Source organism: Megalobrama amblycephala, linkage group LG4 (genome assembly GCF_018812025.1).
Source record: "Megalobrama amblycephala isolate DHTTF-2021 linkage group LG4, ASM1881202v1, whole genome shotgun sequence".
Lineage (NCBI taxonomy): Eukaryota > Metazoa > Chordata > Actinopteri > Cypriniformes > Xenocyprididae > Megalobrama > Megalobrama amblycephala.
The window spans coordinates 2,225,962-2,247,511 of NC_063047.1; the positions used below are offsets into that span (position 1 = coordinate 2,225,962).

At 35.3% G+C, this 21,550-nt stretch overlaps 1 protein-coding gene across 1 annotated transcript; it reads left to right on the plus strand.

The window, feature by feature from the left end:
- Positions 1-8,132: 8,132 nt before the first annotated feature.
- LOC125266253 (cytosolic phospholipase A2 gamma-like) lies at positions 8,133-17,184 on the plus strand. The gene is made up of 15 exons (XM_048186747.1): positions 8,133-8,556; positions 8,797-8,822; positions 9,009-9,120; positions 10,627-10,769; positions 10,911-11,109; positions 11,425-11,536; positions 11,611-11,751; positions 11,954-12,019; positions 12,103-12,147; positions 12,793-13,041; positions 14,077-14,208; positions 15,871-15,948; positions 16,013-16,167; positions 16,265-16,430; positions 16,512-17,184. The coding sequence occupies exons 2-15, from the start codon at positions 8,797-8,799 to the stop codon at positions 16,676-16,678; spliced, it is 1,791 nt and encodes a 596-aa protein (XP_048042704.1). The 5' UTR covers positions 8,133-8,556; the 3' UTR covers positions 16,679-17,184.
- The last annotated feature ends 4,366 nt before the right edge of the window (positions 17,185-21,550 follow it).

Below are 21,550 nucleotides of genomic sequence, written 5' to 3' on the forward strand. Positions count from 1 at the left end.
ATATTTCTGAGGTGGAAGAAGGCTGTTTTTGTAACATATGAAATATGATTTTCAACAATTTGAGTCTAATATAACACCCAAGTCTTTAACTGTAGAGGATGAAGTAACAGTACATCCTTCTAAATGCAAAGTGTACAGGTTTTTGGTCCAATAAGTAATACCTTAGCCTTGTCTGAATTTAATTGAAGAAAATGACTGGTCATCCAATATTTTATATCTTTAACATACTCTGTCAATTTGGATAATTCAGAGAAATATATAACTGTTGTGGCACTCCATAATTTACTGATGTTATCATTTTTTCAAAATGGTGATGGTCTGATAGGTACAATCTAAACCACCTTAATGCCTTTCCCTGAATACCAGTGTAATTTTGTAGTCGATCTAACAGTATTTTAGTTTCTTTATGAGAGGCTTAATTACTGCCAGCTTACAGCTGACCTAGAGATGACGAGTTGATAATATTGAGAAAAGGCTCCTCTGTAACAGGTTAACTCTTTCAGTAGTTTAGTGGGTATTGGATCTAAAAAACATGTTGTTGGTTTAGACGCAATGATAAGTTTATTTAGCTCTTCCTGTCCTATAGTAGTAAAGCACTGCAACTGTTCTTGAGGGGCGATAATTGAGGCTGAATCATAAAACGCTGTCAAAGGTTGTGACATTTACAATTGTAATTTGATCACCTAGAAATCAAAACTCAGTGTTCTGAGAAACAAATAAAAAAAACCTTTAATTTCTGTTTATTTTGTATATAATGAATATGCATAGAAGTCAAGTCACCTCTATTGCTATTGCGCTTTATACAAAACAGATTGTTTCAAAGCACACAGCAAAATCACCAGAGTTAAATCAACTCTGCTCGGAGTACATATGGTCCCTCACTAAATAGTGTTAAAGTAACACTGAAGTAGAGTTAGTTAATAAGATAATTAAGCGAATAATAAAAAGTGATGATTGAGCTTTAGTGATGAACACCTGCTGTTAACAAGCAGAATCAATGAAGACAAGATCAATACAAGAACTAACTTTAGCCACAGTCCTAGATGAAATCACCTGAAGATAAAATACATTATATCTCTCAAGATCTCAGCAGTGGAGGATTATCTTTTCTTAATTTATTCTGCTTGTTAACAGCAGGTGTTCATCACTAATGCTCATTCATCGCTTAATTATATAATTAACTTAAACTCTGCTTCAGTGTTACTTTAACACTATTTAGAGAGGGCTCATATGTACTCCGAGCAGTGATTTTGCTGTGCAGCTTCACAATAGTAACATATTCAAATTCTTATGTAAAGCAGCTCTAATAAGCCAATAGTGTCATCACTCAGTTCAAGTCAATTCAGTTTTGATCCAGTTCAGTTCAATTACTGTAAAATTCATCAATTCTGAAACAATTGTGCATACATACTGTATAAACTGTGTATTTGTACACATACATGTACATGTGAAACTCCTGCATACTCTGCATACACATTGAACAAACAAAAGACACAAGACAGTAGTGTTTTACATTTGTCACATCCGTGTGTAGTTTGACAGTCATGGCTAATCATTTAATGCATGGAAATAAATTTCTCATAAAAGCTGGGCACTATTTTAACTATCTAAGTACATAGTCCGAAGCTCATGGCTCAGGTGCACATAGGGCGTGTCTGAATCCACTTTTTTCTAGTTTAACCATGGAAAAAATGGTTGGCGCATGGTCTAAAAGGGTTGTATCTATTCTCTTAATGAGTCATGGGTGTGTTTTGGGCGTAACATGCAATAAACCAATCAGAATCTCATCTCCTATTCCCTTTAAAAGCCAGGTGTGCTTGCATTTGCTATTTAAATGACTTGGGCACTGGGCATGAATATGATAACTGCATCAGGCTGAAAGTAGCAAAAAATACTTGCATTGAGCCTGACATCGCATTGTGCTTAGTGTATGATGGGGCCCAACATTTCTCAAGAGCAATTTTTGAAGGGGACACAAATAATGCAGCCAAAACTGTACTTGTGAATATGAGGTTCATATTGTAGGTTCACCACGCAGTCATATTATAATTATTAAATTATCTTGCGTCCTTGTGTTTTTTAGGTTTCATTTGCATCACAGTGCAAAATGTTTTAGTGAGTGAGAATGTGTTGTACAAATTGTGTCTAAGTGCTTGAATTTCAATTCTTCATTTTAGTCAGACCCAAAACGGACAGCACTGGACAGGTCTCAGATTGCAAGAAAAACTTGCATTACTTCTTTTTGCTGACCATTCAGTGTCTCATTCTGTCCTGGCAAACTTCTCAATCTCAGATGACATTCTAATATTTATGATCAAAGCAAGATTACAGTGTCTTCCAATGAAGTATAATTTGACAACATGGTATCCATCAAAGCATGAACCCTACTGTATATTACATCCAACTCAGCAGGAAAATGAAACGGTTGCTCATATACTTAATGGATGCTACAATTATAGGCAAGGCAAGGCAATTTTATTTGTATAGCACATTTCATACACAATGGTAATTCAAAGTGCTTTACATAAAGAAGAATAATAAAAATAGAACATAAGGAATAGAAATAACAGTAAAAACAGAATTTTGCTATCTGGGTGAATGAGCTAGGAAGTCTTAGGGAGATTTTTTGTTGTTGTTGTTTGTTGTTGTTGTTGTCGTCCGTCAGAGTGGATCTAAACGGATCTATCCATCAGAGCAGATCTGAATGGATCTTCCTCACACGACAGGACTGCTACCTGTTAAGGCACTTCAAATTGATAAACAAAGTTTCAATCTCCCCTTTTGCCAAGACACCTCAAACTGCACCACACAGCCCTAATCCCCCTTCCGGAGATATCGTATCTATGCAACGTAGTTCAAATTTCCCCTTTGGAAATTTCCCCCTTTGGAAAGTGTCCTGACTGTAATCCAGAGATATCTTAACCATGCACTACAGCTCAAATTTCCCCATGGTTTGTCCCTTTATCCAAATTTACCAATTTTTAACCTAATCACAAATGCTTTCTTCCTAATTCTCCCAGCTCTTTCAACCAGATAGCAATATTTAAAATCCATTAAAAGTCAGAATAACAAGATGATACATAAAAGATATAAAATACATTAAAAATGAAATAAAAACAGGAAAAGGAATAAAAAGAATAAAAAGTATAAATACGTATAATACCTATAAAATAAAATGCAAACAGTTCGGACATAGCACAGTGCTCAATCAGCAAATGCATAGGTAAAAAGATGTGTTTTGAGTCTGGATTTGAATGTGGCTACTGTTGGAGCACACCTGATCTCTTCTGGAAGCTGGTTCCAGCTGCGGCTGGCGTAACAGCTAAAAGCAGACTCTCCTTGCTTTGAGTGAACCCTTGGTATTTCTAAATGACTTGATCCTGATGATCTGAGTGATCTGTTAGGTTTATATTCTATGAGCATATCTGCAATGTATTGAGGTCCTAGGCCATTGAGTGATTTATAAACAATTAACAGTACTTTAAAATCAATTCTAAATGCAACTGGAAGCCAGTGCAAGGACCTGAGGACTGGTGTGATGTGTTCATGTTTTCAGGTTCTGCTCAGAATCCTGGCAGCAGCGTTCTGTACGAGCTGCAGCTGTCTTATGGTCTTTTTGGGAAGGCCAGTGAGGAGCCCATTACAATAATCTACCCTGCTGGTGATGAAAGCATGAACAAGTTTCTCTAAGTCTTGACTGGAGACAAAGCATCTAATTCTTGCAATATTTTTGAGATGATAATATGCTGATTTAGTTATTGTCTTTACATGGCTACTGAAACTCAGGTCTGACTCCAAAATCACACCAAGATTCCTGACTTGATTTTTAGTTGTTTGACCCCTAGAGTGAAGGTACATGTTCACTTTGAGAACTTCATCTTTGTTTCCAAACGCAATGATTCCAGTTTTGTCTTTGTTTAACTGAAGGAAGTTTAGACACATCCAATTTTTAATTTCATCAATGCACTGGCACAGGGAGTCAATGGGGCTGTAGTCGTTAGGTGATAGGGCTAGGTAAATCTGGGTGTCATCTGCATAGCTGTGATATGCAATTTGGTTCTTTCTCATTATTTGGCTCAGTGGCAGCATATATAGGTTGAACAGGAGGGGTGCAAGAATTGAACCTTGAGGGACTCCGCATGTCATGGATGTCCACTCAGACTTATGGTCACCGATACTCACATAATAACCTCTCCCTTCTAAGTATGACCTGAACCATTTAAGGATCATCCCAGAAAGCCCAACCCAGTTTTCCAGCCTGTCAAGAAGAATGTTGTGATCGACAGTGTCAAACGCAGTAGAACCAGCACTGATAATTTACCTGTATCTGTGTTAAGGCGAATATCATTTATTATCTTTATGAGTGCTGTCTCTGTGCTGTGCTGTGATGCGGTCGGAAACCAGATTGAAAGTTGTCAAAGTATCCATTCAAGCTTAAGAACTTGTTCAGCTGATTGAAAACAACCTTTTCAATGATCTTGCCTATGAAAGGAAGATTTGAGATTGGCCTGTAGTTGCTCAATATGGTGTTATTCAGATTGTTCTTTCTCAGGAGGGGCTTGACAACTGCAGTTTTCAGGAATTTTGGAAAAGTCCCAGAGAGAAGTGAGGCATTTACCACTTCTAGGAGATCTGCTTCTAAACAGTTAAACACGCTTTTGAAAAAAGATGTGGGAAGTGTGTCAAGGGCGCAGGTTGATGTTTTAAGGTGCTGTACTGTTTCTTCCAAAATTTTACCATCAATTGCTTCGAAAACAGACATAATATCTACTTTCTGAGGTTGTGATCTGATCTGTTTTACCCCAGTGCAGCTCAAGGATGTGCTGATCGCCTTTCAGATATTATTAATTTTCTCAGAGAAGAAGGAAGCAAACTCACAGCATTTGTTGTCTGAGAGCATTTCACTGGGAATCTGACTTGGGGGGTTTGTTAGTCTCTCTACAGTAGCAAAAAGAGTGCGGGTGTTGTTTAAGTTTCTGTTTATAATATTTGAGAAGAAGGTCTGTCTAGCTTTGCCTAGTTCCACATTGAAAGCATGAAGAATATCTTTATAAATGTTATAATGGATTTCGAGTTTTGTCTTTCGCCACATGCGCTCAGCTTTTCTGCATTGTTTTTTCATTATAAAGGACTTTATGTGGCCAGACATGACCGTCTGGTTGATCTGGTTGCAAAGGACTTGCAAAAGGTAATCTGTGGACATGATAGTAAGATTTACAAGAATAGCACTGTAGGATTTAACTGGTTTCATCATAACACATCTGACAGTGATTACTTTAAAAATATTCCAAATACTCCTGACATTGTAATTGTAAATGAGGTTATGAAATCTGTAGGTATTTTTGAGGTGGGCTGCTGTTTTGATATGGATACTTGCTACTATTCTAAACTATTGAAATATCAACCACTGGTAGATCTCATTCACCAACTTGGATACAACTGTAAATTAATAATTCTGGTATTTGGAAGTTTAGGCCATGTCCATAAGAATGTGATCAGGGGTGTGCTCTGTTTCAGCCATCATAGGGTGCATGCAAATATGGAAACAAAGATGTTTTGTTTATCCTTAAGGTGTTGGGTATTATAAATGGAAGAATCTGTACAAGTATGTGAGCCATGAATTGTAAATCTGTCACCTTGCCAAAGACCCTTCCCATAGTATTTGGATCTTGTTTTCATTGTAATGTCTTTCAGATCCAAATAAAAGCAATCAAATGTGTGTGTGTGTGTGTGTGTGTGTGTGTGTGGGGGGGGGGGGGTTGCATCCTGTAGATGTGTGAGGGTAAGGCGTTGTCCTATGCTATTTCTTTGAGATCTTCTTTCCAGATGAGTTTTGTTTGACTTAATTGATCTCAGTTTTTGTCTAGCAGGAAAATCAAGTCTTACAGTTGCAATTTCCCAAAAAGTAGTATAAAAGTCTGAGGAGTAAAAGGCCTGCTCAGATGCTGCCTACATTAAGCTTTGAAGGCAACCTGATGTCCTAACGAGGGAAGCTAAACAGCACCTCCAATATTGCTGGACAAAAGCTAGCTTTTTAGCTTTAAGTTTTATTTTGTTTTATTTTGCATCAACTGCTTTGTATTGTAACCAAAGTATTTTTATTGTTACGATTGCCTTCCATGAGACTTTACTTGTAACTACAAACTGAGCCTCAATAAAGAACAACCACAAGACTACGTCATCCCTGAAGGACTTCAACCGGTGGGTGAGTACTTTATGGTTTAGGCTAGATTTGACCAACCTTACCCTACCTGAATAATCCTAGGGTTAAAAAGTGTACTATGAAAAGTCACACCGACTAACGTGAGTGTAACATAATCATAGTTCTGTTCAATATACAAAGCCATATTTCATTTTGTTTCAATATTCTGTTTAATATACAAAGTAATTTTGTTTTAACATCATTTGTGGTTGAAAGAGGTGGAAATTGAATGGGGAAATAGTCAATGAATTAATTGTTTTATTTTGTCGTGTTTATTACAAGGAAGTCTGAATAGGCAGCTATCGGCAAAAGAGACTTTATCTGTTAGTCTGAGATCAATTGCACTCACTTTCTCAGATGATATCACGAGAGTTCCTCCATGCGAGTAAATGTTCTCAGGTCAGGTGAGATCACGAGAGCTTCCTCATACGAGTAAATAATCTCACAGAGGAAACATGAGGGCGTAACATGAGCAGCACGATGCATGTGTGTGATGTTTGGTCTAATTCTAAAGAAGAACCTTGTCAGATTGTTGAATTTAAAAAAGTTTCAAAAGTAAAATAAGTAAAAAGTTATAGAGTTTAAGTTTATGAAAATGATTTATGAACAATATTTTATATAAAAATATATATTTTATGAAACTCTAAAACTGCTAGAAAATCAAAGCCATAAAGTTGTTTTCCAAATTTACGGTTGATATCTCAAAAAATGAGCTTTCAGTAAGATTTTGTTTTGGTGCAGTACCAAAATGTCCCCATTAGATGCCAACAAAGCTCCACACAGTGGTTGGATTTGTAATTTGCAGTACAGTAGAGCTTTTCTTTCTCAAATATTACACACACATTTTTTTTAAAACACACATATAAACCACACTGTGACATCCATACCAAGACATGCACCCAATTATAGCTGCATAATTTATCCAATTAATTGTATAATATGCAGAAGCAGAAAAAGGAATAAACAGAGTAATTGCTTTATAGGCTAAACTTGAGAAAATGACACCATTTTATATTTAAAAAAAGTACAATTTTTAATTTTGAAGCCTTGCCAACAGAATGAAAGCCTATTAAAAAAGATTGCTTCATTTTAAATGGCCTGGGATTAAAAATTTCATGGGTTTCAAAGGGGACATTTGTGTCCTTAAGGTCCTGAGTGTAAGTATTTTGTGTTAATACAGTAAAATTAGATTTATTAAAGGAAATTGGGGTCAAATAGTAAAATCCCAATAAAAATACATACCTGAGCCAAAATGTATGCAGTTGGCATTAAAACAGGCAACATGATAAGACTAATCTACAATATGGACAGCGATCACAGTGTTTGACTTCTATAAGACAACTTTTAATAAACCCATCAGTGCTAGAAATCAGATTCAAATGAGATGTAACCTGTGAACTGTAACACATCTCTATTTCTGATAATCCCAGACTGCTATTACAGTGATTTTATCTCTCTCATGAGCAATGCATTTTTTAGTAGCTGTGTCCGTTATTTTTTATTTTCCGTTTGAAGCTCCTGAAATGGAGGATGAAGATATTTACCAACAATCAGTGGAAATGAATCACACTGAAAGTGGTTTTGTGTTTAAAAGAGAACGTCTTTGACGGCCGTGTCCTCCTAAAACCTGCCAGACCAGATCAAACTGGTTTTGGATCTCAAATGCTTAACATAATGTTAAGCATACCACAGAAGAACCATTTTTGTTTTCCCAGCGAACTGTTCTTATATTATTAAAAATATATTTTTTTTCTCTCTGTGTAAAGAACATTTTAAAAATCTAAAAGAACCTTTTGTGGAATAGAATTTGGTCCTCTTTGGTCTTAATGCATTAAGCAGTATGTTCTTTATAATGGTTTTATATGGAAAATTCGTAACGTTCAGTTAAGCGAGTGTGTTCATATTCTAGTTACATCTGCCTCCCTGTATATATGGATCATTATACTGACTCACTTCTACGAATTACTTTCTAGAATGTCCTTAAATGTGTGTTATAGAAACAAACATAAATGAAATATCACACAACATTATTAATTTAACATGCAAGCATCCCTATCCCTCGTAATGTGTCTGAAGTATTTTGCCTTTTCTTAGTAAAAAGAGCCTTATATGAACAAAAAGATCAACCTGTAGCTTGCCACGAAAAAAAAAAAAAATAAGTTGCATGATTATTTACAAAGAAATAGCAAAATTTTCCTGGTCCCTGTGAATGATTTATGATTCATAACCTCACCGTCATGATTATGTCTGGACTTGCAATGTAGTTTCAGAGCCATATAAAGCATCTTCTGTCTTTATGTCAAGATAACAGCTGCTGTGGTGTTGCTGGTGAAGACTCAGGATTTACAGGAATAGTAAGTATATATTTTTAAGCTTAAAGTAAATAATGTTGTTTCAGCAATAGCTTTTTTACAGTGCTGCTATTTTGATCCTTTAATTTTATTTATCTGACTCTATTAGAATAAAAACTATACGGATGTAAATTTGCATGACGTCCCAAACCATTAGCTGTATTATAGACAGTAATGTATATATATACATATATATATATATAATCTCAAATAACAGAAACTGTGGACTCTATTGTTTTATAGATGAGTGCATCCAAACCCCAGGAAAGGTGTGTAATCTGCTCAGATTCATGGAAGCATTGAAATAAGTTTTGTACTATTACTTACACAATTCAATTCTAACTGAGAATAACTGTTCAAAATAAACTGCAGACTTAATTGCATTGAAATCTAGAATATTAAATATCTAAATATCAAATAAGTTAAATTCAGGACTTTTCTATCTGTCGCTGCAGCGGTGAGGTGCGAATCGAACCCTCTCTGAATAAGAATGAAGCAGAGTTTATAGACGGAAGGAGAAAATCTGTTCTACAAAGCCTGAAGAAGCTTCAGATAAAGTGCCGTCAGGTAAAGCATCTTATTTTATACTTCATATATCTGAGATGAACATCATGTCACATCAGTTTCTTAAACTATGCCATTCTTAGCAAGCAACCACTGAAACACTTCTTAGTCAACAATGATGCATCAACATTAAAGGATTAGTTCACTTTCAAATGAAAATTACTCCAAGATTTACTCACCCTCAAGCCATCCTAGGTGTATGTGACTTTCTTCTTTCTGAAGAACACAATCACAGATATTTTAATGGCAGTAAGCAATACCAATGAGTATGAGCTAAAGAAAGTGTCTCCATCCACATCCAAAGTCATATTCACCTAAGATGGCTTGAGGGTAAGTAAATCTTGGGGTAATTTTCATTTGAAAGTGAACTAATCATTTAATAGCATTGATTACAAGGTGATGTTAGTTCATCGTCACTTTCACACATTCAGATAACAATGAAACGTACAAACTACACTTCAATGCTATGTCAACAAATTCCTGACCGTTACACATTTTATATTACTATCCTACAGAAAAACACTGTAAATTTCTTTATAAAAATGGTTAAGTTCATTTTTTTAAACACAATTATTTTCTTTTCGCTTCTTAATGCAAACAATAAAAAGTAGTACATTTCATGTGATTCCAAAAAAAAAAAAAAAAAGAATTCTCAGGGTAGGGTAGGCAATGTTTTTCATAAACACTTTTTGTTATACTGGTTGAAACTCTCTTCACATCCTGATTGCAATCAATAATAGAATTGGTCTAAATATTTAAAAAAAAAAAAAAAAAATCTTCTGTGGAAGTCTCAGGACCAAAAAATTGTTGGTCTACAATCATTGACACTCCCAGCAAACAAAAATATGTTCTAAGAAAGTTTTGCTAACAAAATCTCCAGAGTTAAATCAACTCTGCTCAGAGTACATATGGTCCCTCTGCAAATAGTGTTCAAGTAACACTAAAGCAGAGTTAAAGTTAATGAGATAATTAAGCAATTAATTAAGTGATGATTGAGCATTAGTGATGAACACCTGCTGTTAACAAGCAGAATCACTGAAGAAAAGAGAAACACAAGAACTACAACTGACTTCAGTCACAGCCTTATTAATTGCTTAATTATCTCATTAACTTTAACTCTACTTCAGTGTTACTTTAACACTATTTAGAGAGGGACCATATGTACTCTGAGCAGAGTTGATTTTACTCTGAGGATTTTACTGTGTACTAACATTTAAAAATGTTAGTCGAACATCTAACTAAACATTTTAGAAAATAAATAATGCTCCATGAACGATGTACAAATAACCTTTTTATGCTAATATTTTGAGAACATAAAGACCAGACAACATCGAACGAACATTCTATTAACGTTATTGAGGAATGTTTGTTCATAACTTTCAGAGAACCTTGCCAGAACGTTCACTAAAGTTCTGAGAATGTTCCCTGTTAGCTGGGCTCTTACTTTAAAAATAAGGTGGATAATATAATGCTTTGAATGGTGTGTGTGTGTGTGTGTGTGTGTTTCAGAATGAGATGCCAAACATTGCCTTACTGGGTTCTGGAGGAGGACAACGAGCCATGGTGGGATTGCTGGGATCCCTGGTTCAGCTCCAGAAAACAGGTCTTCTGGACTCCATCCTTTATTTGAGCGGAGTCTCTGGATCCACGTGGTATGAACACTGAGACACACACACTCACACACACACACACACACACACACACACACACACACACACACACACACACACACACACACACACACACAGATGGGTTGAATGCCAAAATTGACAGCATATGTTGTTCCTCTGAAGGTGTATGGCCTCCTTATATCAGGAACCAGACTGGTCCACCAAACTAGAGACTGTGAAAAACAAGATCATCAAGAGACTCAGCGGTCCTGAAGTCAGCTGGAAAGAAGCATTTGCCAAACTGAAGAAATATTATGCGAAAGACCACTTCAGTTTGACTGACATCTGGGCAGTGATGGTCATCACGACATTTGTGAAAGAGGTCTGTAAATAGCCTATTCCTGACCCGGGACAGACCTAGAAAATTATTTATAGGATGGCACGAGGACTATGAGGAGTGACAACACCGAAGCAAGCAATAATTCATATTTCTTGTGGATTTATGCCCTGACATAGACATTTGAGTCTATTAATAAGCAAAACAGTTGCATTCCCTTAAGCCAAGGACACACTTTGTGTCAAGAGGACTGTTGTTGCACAAGTTTTAAGTTAAACTTGTTGGTGATTGAAGAAATTGAATGTATTTGTCCCCGGTCTCTACAATAACATGAAGTTGCAAATACTGTGTTCTCTATAGATCGACGAACACACACTCACAGAGCAGTGGAGCCAGCACAGTAAAGATGGTAAAGTCCCGTTTCCCATCTACACCGTGATCGACAAGAAGTGCAAACAACGCAATATCGGAGGTCTGTGTTTGTCTGAAAGAGAGAGAGATAATGTGTTTGTTTCAGCTGTTATATAGACGTGTTTCTGTCCACAGACCCCTGGTTCGAGATCACTCCTCATGAAGCAGGTTATTCTCTCACTGGAGCGTTTGTGGACGCCTCCAACTTTGGTAGCAAGTTTCACAAAGGCTCCAAGAAATATCAGCAGGATGAATTTGACATGCTGTACCTGCAAGGTAACAAACTCTGTTAAAGGGGAGTTTAATATTTGTAATATCAGCTTATATTCTACATTACACACTGTACATCATTAACCTAAATCTCAGGTCTGTATTATTAGCTTATGGCATAAAAAATGTACTATTTATGTTATGTGTTAGGGTGTCCACTGTTTTATTGTAAACTTAATGTTGCCGGATATTCTCTGTTTTTCTGCAGCTCTATGCGGAAGCGCTTTAGCTGATGAAGTGGAGATTGAGAAACAGCTCTGGCAAAAGATAAAAGGTTCTGAGGACTGAATTCGGCTTAAATTTAACAGTTATTTCATTACCATCCATTTGAATTTATTTGTTTGTTTTGTTTTTCAGATTTATTTCAACAAAAGGAAACAATATTTCAGGAATCGAGGAAGGGTAAAGCGTTTCTTAGGCTTTATTTATAAATTTCATTTAACTATTAACAGCCCTGATTTGATGTTTTTTTTAAAAAAAAGAAGTCTCTTCTGCTCATGAGGCTGCATTTATTTGATCAGAATTATAGCAAAAACAGTAATATTTCAAATGTTTTAATATCTTTGTGAATATTAAGTAAAATGTAATTTAGTGATCAAAGCTGAATTTTCAGCATCATTACTCCAGTCTTCAGTGTCACATGATCCTTCAGAAATCATTCTAATATGATGACTTGCTGCTCAAGAAAAAAAATTATGATTATTATCAATGATGAAAACAGTTTTTTTTTTTAATGGAAGATTTTATGGAAATCATGATACTTTTTTCTGGATTTTTGATGAATTTATTTGAAATGGAAATCTTTACAAATGTCTATACTGTCACATTTGACCAATCTTGAATAAAAGTATCCATTTTTATCTTACCCCAAACTTTTGAATAGTAGTGCATTACAGTTTTCATAAAAATATGATAATAATAATAAAAAAAGAAGAAGAAGAAGAAGAAATGTTTCTTAAGCAGCAAATCAGCATATTAGAATGATTTCTGAAGGATCATGTGACACTGAAGACTGGAGTAATGATGCTGAGAATTGAAATTTTATAGAACAGCATGTGATGAGACTGGAAGCATTGGAGAGCAGTGCAGAGACGGAAGACATTTTTGCGGCGGGATTCGAACTCAGGAGGGGAGAAGAGCTACTGCTCATATCAGAGCACAGACAAGAAGATCCAATCGCTCCAGCTTCAGACGAGGAGTTTTACCAGATGCTCATGAACCTCGTGGACATGAATCTCTCTGCTTTGACTGAGGAAGATCCTTCTGCTTTTGATGAATCCATCCAGACACTGAACGGTAACAAGCCACTGATTGGTCTGTATGTCCATCACAGCCTTGTGTTCATGTCTTAATTACAGTTTTAGGGCCCATTTGCACCAAGGACAATAACTATAATGATAAAGATATCATTCTAAAATCACTATAAAAGAATAGCAGAGTCCACACCACAACTGTAACGGAGCAGAGAAACAATGTCATTGGAATCACTTTCAGAACGATTTTTTCCAGCTGATGAACAATAGAAACATTGTCAGCCAATCAGAATCCATCCTGCTTAAAGAGCTCGAGCATTTAAAGTGACAGATGACAAAAGTGCAGCTTGTGCTTAAAGGGTTAGTTCACCTAAAAATATAAATATTAATATTAAGATAAATATTTTGTAAATAAAGTGCTACATTTTGTTTTTAAAATTGAGGTTGGACTCACTTTCAAGGGATAGTTCAGGCAGAAATTACAATTCTGTCATAATTTACTCATCCTCAGTTAGTTTCTTTCGTTTGTACATAAAAGAAGATATTTGAAAGATTATGTGTAACTAAACAGTTGATGGACATTGACTTCCATAGTAGAAAAAAGGTCAGTGGGGCCCATCAACTGTTTGGTTACAGACAATCTTCAAAATATCTTCTTTTGTGTTCAGCAGAATAATGAAATTCATACAGGTTTAGAACAAGAATTTTCATTTTGGATGAACTAGCCCTTTAATAAACAGAATGATATTGTGTGTTGGTCTGGATGATGTGAACACTAAAATAGTTATTGTCCTTGGTGTGAACAGGCCATTAGATTTGAGAAGGAAACTTTAAAAACAAAATGTATAAAATACAAAAGGCCATATTTCATATCATATCTGCATTTAAAATGTGTAATTTGTAAGTGTCGCTTTGGATAAAACCATCTGTTAATGATTAAATGTTTTTTTTTTATATATATAATTTTTTTTATATATAATATATTACAGTCTATTTTTGCAAAATTTCAAAACAATTATGAAATACAAAAAAGATACACATACTAGAATAAGAAGAACTCACTAACGTCTTTTTACAGACCTCTCTGGAGGCCAAAGTCGTCTGGAAGGACTGAGAATTGCTGATGAAGAAGCACATGAACTGGATTTGAAGAGTCACACCATGGATGTAATCAACAGTCTGAGTGGTCAGATTGGTTACTGGCCATTGGGTAGGTTGAAATGTTTCTAATATCCATCCATCCATTCTCCACACCACTTTTCCAGAGTTGTGGGGATGCTGATTTACACCTTAGTGTACCTTGGTGTTACCAAAATTTCCATCCATTGTTTTAACTTAAACTAATAAGCGTAATGTGATGCATATTTGACAGTCACACATCAATAAAACAGGTCAGAACCTGTTTCAACCTGGTTATTGTGAATTAAAAAAAAAAAAAAAAAAAAAAAAAACACACTTTGGCACTATTATAGAAAACTGATTCATTCATGTACGACTGACAAATATGCATTACATTAAGTTTATTAGTTTGTGTTAAAATAATTCAAATGGATGGAAATTTTGCAAATATATGCAATTTTTCATTTTTATAGCCAGATTGATACGTAAACCACTGTACATTTAATATTTTAAATATTTAAGATTCAAATAACTTTTTATCCTCTAGTTCTTTTGAAAACCAGTTAGTTCTATTAAAAAACAAAATGCTTGTCTGATCCTGTAATGAAACATGTAGTCAAGAAGTCCATACAGCCAACATTGTTCTCGATAAGAACTCAAAATCAAAACCACACTGTCAAAATGAACAAAATGTAAATAACGAGCGAGTATATTACAAATCCAACTGTCAAACCGAATTTTTGTCTTACCCCAAATCACTGCCGTAAACATAATAATCAGCCTATTTGACAGCTGTTGGGATGGATTTTGCATGAAACTGCATACTTTCATATTTACGTCTATCTATAGATAAATGAATATATATGCAGTGGAAGGTGTCGTAATAGCTTGAATCCACAACAAATGAACACTGAAACTAAACAAGTTTACAAGCAAAAAGTGAAAGCGACAGAACTCGTAATAAAACATGAATCAACATAATTAGAGTAGCAGTACATTTGCTGCATCGACTAAGTTCAGAAAACAATCTTTATGCTGGTAACAATCTCTAAACCAGTTTTGAGTATTTGCCTATAAATATCTTTACTTACTGTATGCTATGTTCCAGACAGATCATATTTTGAATTTTCCCCAACTCCTTCTAGGAAATAACGGCACTCAAAGTCAGCTATTTTGCGTGCACTCGGGGTACATCGATCAACCCGAGCTCAGTGAGATTTTGAGTCAATTCCAAGATGTCGGCGTGTCCTCCAATGAATATGAACGTAAAAACAAACTTTAACATTAGACATTAAGTTCATGTAATGTTACCTTCGTTTTTGCTTTTCGACAGCTGTTTTCAAAGTGATTTTATTATTTTTGTAGACTATGAGAATATGAAGAAAAAACTGAATATGAAGAGTTGTATAGTTTCCACGGTTATCTGATATGAATAGCAATCATTGCCAAAATCTTGTAACATTATTTTAAAACAATCGATTTCAACAAGTCAAAACAACAGCTGTAGTCTAGAAGTTACTTACAAGACAAGTTTTCCATCTTTCTTGCATTATTGGGTGTTTTGATGTTGTTAGTGATATTCGCACTGATCAGATTCATCAACATCCACAACTCGCGTCACGTAACGATCAAAACAATGTTCCGCAGTAAGTAACTTGTAGTTTTATGCTTCAACTGCTAGAGGGCCAAACAAACTATTTACTCAACCTGAAAACTGTAGAACTGAATTAATAAGAGTGCATTTGTTTTACAGATGCTTTGGCGAGAATTATGAAATGCATTTCTCGGTGGATATGGGGTAGGAATTATAACTTCCTCCACGACATGACAGGTAAGAACAGACCTGCTAACTGGAAATTCTGTGTGAATAATATAATAATGCTGTGATCCCTCAGGTGAAGCAGTGCCCTCCACTCTTCAGGAAACTGAGACGAGAGACTTTGAAGATGCCGGACTGTTGCTCAACTCACCCTACTTCTCAGTGCTGAGAAAAGAGAGACACATCGACCTCATCATTTCACTGGATTTCAGTGAGGGTGATCCTTTCATGGTATTATACACATTTTTAATTCTCTACAGTTTCACTCATAAGAAAATGTTCATGATTTAAAAAAAATAAGAGCAATTGTGATGCTTTTCCACTGCAGACAGTGAAGGAAGCTGCAAAGACGTGCAAGGAACAAAACATCCCTTTCCCTGAGGTCAACATTCCCAGTGAAGACGTAAAGAAACCGAAGGATTTCTATGTGTTTAAAGGCAAAAACACTCCAACCGTGATCCACATTCCTCTCTTTAATATGGTCAACTGTGGAGGCAAGTTGAAATCTTACAATGTCCTGAATAAAACTGAAATATCAACTGTGTTCTGATTTAAGTGTGTTCATGTTTCTTCAGATAAAATTGAGGCCAAGTGGAAAAGTTATAAGACCTTTCAAGGTCCTTACAGTGCTGAGATGATCACTGATCTCATGGAGGTCGCTGGAAAAAACATCACAAACAACAAAGACAAGCTGCTGGAGCAGATCCGTGCGGCCGTTGGGCAAAAAGGATCCAGACGTTAATGTTTAAAATCTGAATATAGACTAAACTGATTTGCATATCAGCAGTGTTGGGCGTCAAGAAACTCAAGAAACTTGAGTTACGTAATCAGATTACTTTTTTCAAGTAACTAGTAAAGTAACGCATTACTTTTAAATGTACAATTTAATCTCTGAGTTGCTTTTTCAAATCAGTAACACGAGTTACTTTGTTTTCACATTTATTGACTGATGCCTCTCCTGTCGCCATGTTGAGAGGAAGTGTTTGTAACGTAACATTACTTTCCTTAAAAAGTAACTAAGTAATGCAATGGGGGTAATGGGGGTAATGCAATACTTTCTGAAGTAACTTTCTAAAACACTGCATATCAGTCATTTTAGTTTAATTTCTTTTTCAGTCAGCTTTTTTTTCTGCAAAATGACATTAGATTATCAGAGGTTTCCATTTAAATTCTGTTTAAAATGGTTCTGCATGTTTCAATGTTTCATCATGCATGCTGATTATAATAAAATAGAGTTATGGTCCTGAATGCTGACTGGTCAATTCGAAGTTTCACCATTTTTTCCCCCTAGTATTTTGGACATACAGTATTTAAAAAGGGTTCTTATTAATTCCACAAGGGTTAGGATTTGTTTTCCTTATAAGCAATTTAATTACCCAGAAATTTCTTCCATGCTCTTAACAGAGTTAAATACACTAAAAAAAATGAATGAATGAATGAATGAATGAATGAATGGCATGGTTTATTAACTAGATGCATCTATTTTATTTTAGAAATCATATTTTCAAAAATGCATCTATTTGATTCCTTAGAATCAGTATAAACCAGCCCATTTGTGAAAATAATCAAATTGAATCAGTCCCCCTGTGGTGAAAATCAAGTTTTTATTGTTGTTTATATGTGGTGTTTTTAATATGCTTTAAGACAAACCATGTGAAAATTCACCAGTCAACACCATTGCTGAGTATTTTTCCTTAAAACGGAAGTGAAAAAATGCGGTTTGAAATCGCTGGTGTGTGTGACGTCACTAACTACATTATAACCAATCATGTCAACATGCCGGTGGGCTTTAGCATATCATTAACAGCGATCTAGCAGGGAAGTCTCGAGAGAAGCCAGATTATCTTGGTATATTTTTCTGTTGATATGAAAAATTGTGTAGAATTAGCGTAGAATTATGATGAACTATATGCCTTTCTCCACTGATGTTCTGAGGTGTTAAAGCGTTTGTTGGAAGGCATCTGTCTGACTCTGACATGACGAATGTGAACATGGTTTGTGTAACATTAGCAATGCATTATTACCTAACATAGTCAAGCAAAAGTCTAATCATATTAATTACCGTTACGTGTCCGGCGTTGTAAAGAGCGACACCATTGTGCAGCGTTTACCTCAGTAAGTTGACCGAGTGGATCTCTGAGCTGGTGTCAGTGAGTGGAGGCGGGGCTGATTTGCATATTCATTGATTTGCGTATACTAACTGAGGCGAGGGTGTAGAGTTAGTTTCAAGCTATTTTAAGGCATGAAGAAATGTTTTTTCACAGGAAAACAAAAACTTTAAATATGTCATTTTGGTCATTTTACTGACTTCAATGATGAAACATTAAGTTACAAAAGCTATTCAGTCAGAAGTGATTTCTTCTTCTTATGATTAACATTACGCAGGATTATTAGACTGCTGTCCCTTTAAGACATAATTCAAAGATCCAGTACACTGAGACTGATACACATGCACTGTTTGTCTCATTTTTCTCTTGAGACATAACCTACTATGTTTGTTAGGATACTTGCTAAGATGGGCATGTTGACATAATTTTTGTGTGAATTTGTCCGTTTAGGTGCAAGACTTGAAAGAGAATTTGCACGAGATTATTTGCGAGAGTATTTGTTTTAAAGCGAAACAGACACTGGAATGAATAATTCTGTCTGCCATCTCTGATATAATCATCATGGACTTTAAGATCATCTAACTGCATGATGTAAATTATGTTATGACGCAATTTCATATGCTTCCGTAATTTTTTTGCATTAAATATGCGTTAAAATATTTTAACGCTTTAAGGATTTTGAATTAATTGCATGCATTAACGTTGACAGCCCTTTAGTCCTATTTTGAACGTACAGTATGTTTATGTGTATCACACTTTTACAAAATATCGTTTCAGAGCAGATTTACAGAAAATTCATGTTTCTATGTTACAATCAACAGTGATTTGTTATAGTCATTGGTGACTGTGAATGTAATGTCAAAATGCCAGAAATGTAACAGCTCTAAGATAATACTAGTCTTGTGGTTAATTAACGTGATGTATTCAAGTATGTGCATTTGTTACAATTTCATCAGATATAACAAGTTTATGAAATGTGTTATGAGAATGCTTGGCTGAAGACATGTATATTTAATCTAGACACGCTCTCCCTCCTTTAGTGGATTTAGATATCCTAGGTATCTAATCCAGAGTTTTGTGACCTTAGAGAGCTTGATGGATTGTAGCGTGATAGAAGGTTAAATACAAAGAAGCTAGACCATTTAGTAAGCAGTGAGTAGCAGTACTTTACAATCGATATAGAACTTAATAGGTAACCAGTGTAGAGATGATAAAATTGGGGTGATATGATCATATTTTCTTGACCTGGTAAGAATTAGCTGCATTTTGAATTAACTGTAACTTTTTCATCGAGGACGCAGAACTAACACCTAGTAATGCATTACAGTAATCCAGTCTAAAGCCGTGGTTTTCAAATTGTTTTTAAAACGACCTTAAATTGATGTGACCCAAATACACACAGCTACATATTTCAGTCAAATCAAGCCATAAGAATACTAATATACAGTAGCATGTTTACGGGATTTCTCCTGAGGGGGATGTAGTCTATGTGATATGCAGGTATATGCCGTATACCTGCATATCACGTACCTTATATATTATATAAGGTAATATATAAGGTAGCAGATCCATGCGGTCACTAAGGCTAAATGGCTCCAGGCAATTGCACAACAATATCCATATTATATATTACCTTTGTTATACAATATTATTGAAATTAATGTTTGAAATGGTCTTATTAATTTCACAGGGGTCAAGAAATATAATAATATCCTAATAGAAATTTCTGACACAAACTAAACAGACTTGAATAATATTAAGTACATTAGAAAATACAGGAATATGTAGAGGATCAAGCACTGGAACCATCAATAAACATTAAGAGTATTAATCGCAAATTATGGAAGCTGCTCAGGTGTAATATGATACAAGTTAAACAAGAGGGCGCCAGAGCTCAATCTTCACTGCTTGGATACTATAGAAGTGAGAAACTGTAGAATGGTAGTATGTATGTATGTATGTATGTATGTATTATGTATTTATTTATTTATTTATTTATTTATATATATATATATATATATATATATATATATATATATATATATATATATATATATATATATATATATATATAAAATCAAAAAATGTTAAAATTAAAATGTAAATATATTTGTATTAAAATGTATGTTACCAATTAATATTTAGTGATTTTACTTTTCTGCCATGAATACTTATACTTATTTATTTATTGATCTAATGCCAATGAAATACAAAGATGGCATTTATTATAGACCTTTCAGTTTACAATTCAGTTTAGTTATGTGTTCAAGTGACATGATAAACTTCCTCCTGTGACAGGAGAATTCACTGAACTGAACTAAATGTAGCTTGTTTATTGAGGAAGCAGGACAACCAGCTAGAAATGCATTACAGTAATCTAGTCTAGACTTCATGAATGCATGAAGTAACTTTTCTGCATCAGAAGCAGATAACATATTCTGCACCTTAGCGTGTTTCTGAGGTGGAAGAAGGCTGTTTTTGTAACATATGACATATGATTTTCGAAGAACAAGTTGAGTCTAATATAACACCCAGGTCTTTAACTGTAGAGGATGACGCAACCTCGTAATTCCTGTAGTTACGAAATTCTAGCTTGTAAAATGTCTTGGTAGAGCTTGTAATTACAGCTTGTAAGCTGAGAGTTTTCTAAAAGCTCCCACGTGGCCGCTGTACCACCTGACAGCTGTAGATTCACAGGCATTGATAGTGGTGCCATGGAAAATGGTCGGCGCATCAGGCGCATGGTCTAAAAGGATATTTTGGGTGTAATGTGCAATAAACCAATCAGAGTCTCATCTCCTATTCCCTTTAAAAGCCAGGTGCGCTTGCATTTGCTATTTAAACGACTTGGGTGCTGGGCATGAAAATTATAACTGCGTTGGGCTGAAACTAGCAAAAAACACTTGTGTTGCGCCTGGCATCGCATTGTGCTTAGTGTATGATAGGACCCAACATTTCTCAAGAGCAATTTTTGAAGGGGACACAAATAATACAGCCAAAAGTGTACTTGTGAAATATGAGGTTCATATTGTAGGTTCACCACGCAGTCATATTATAATTATTAAATTATCTTGCATCCTTGCGTATTTTAGGTTTCATCTGTGACAGAGGACGTCTCTTACTTAGATATTCAACTGCAGCAAGTCCACTGATCTGCCACTGATGTGTTGGGTCCAGCCTCAGGACATTTTGCATCACAGTGCAAAATGTTTTAGTGAGTGAGAATGTGTTTTACAAATTGTGCTTGAATTTGTTTAAGGTTTTACAGATGGTTTTGGTGCACACATGGATAAAAAGTACCCCATGCTGGATGTTCTGGACATCTTGTTCAGACACATGGTATCATGGATTCTATCAAATACCAACAGATAAAAAATCAAAACTTGACGCTTCTGCTAGAAATCTTATAATGGGTTGTTGTTGGATCTTCCATCAGGACAATGATCCAAAACAAACATCAAAACCAACACAAAAATGTGTCACTGAGCACAAAATGAAGCTTCTGC

Bases quoted from the DNA above. Each gene is read 5' to 3' on its own strand.
- LOC125266253 (XM_048186747.1), top strand. From the start codon at position 8,797: ATGAGTGCATCCAAACCCCAGGAAAG. The intron at 11,110-11,424 runs GTCTGTAAATAG...TGTTCTCTATAG, and splicing joins TCACGACATTTGTGAAAGAG to ATCGACGAACACACACTCAC. The intron at 11,537-11,610 runs GTCTGTGTTTGT...TTCTGTCCACAG, and splicing joins CAAACAACGCAATATCGGAG to ACCCCTGGTTCGAGATCACT.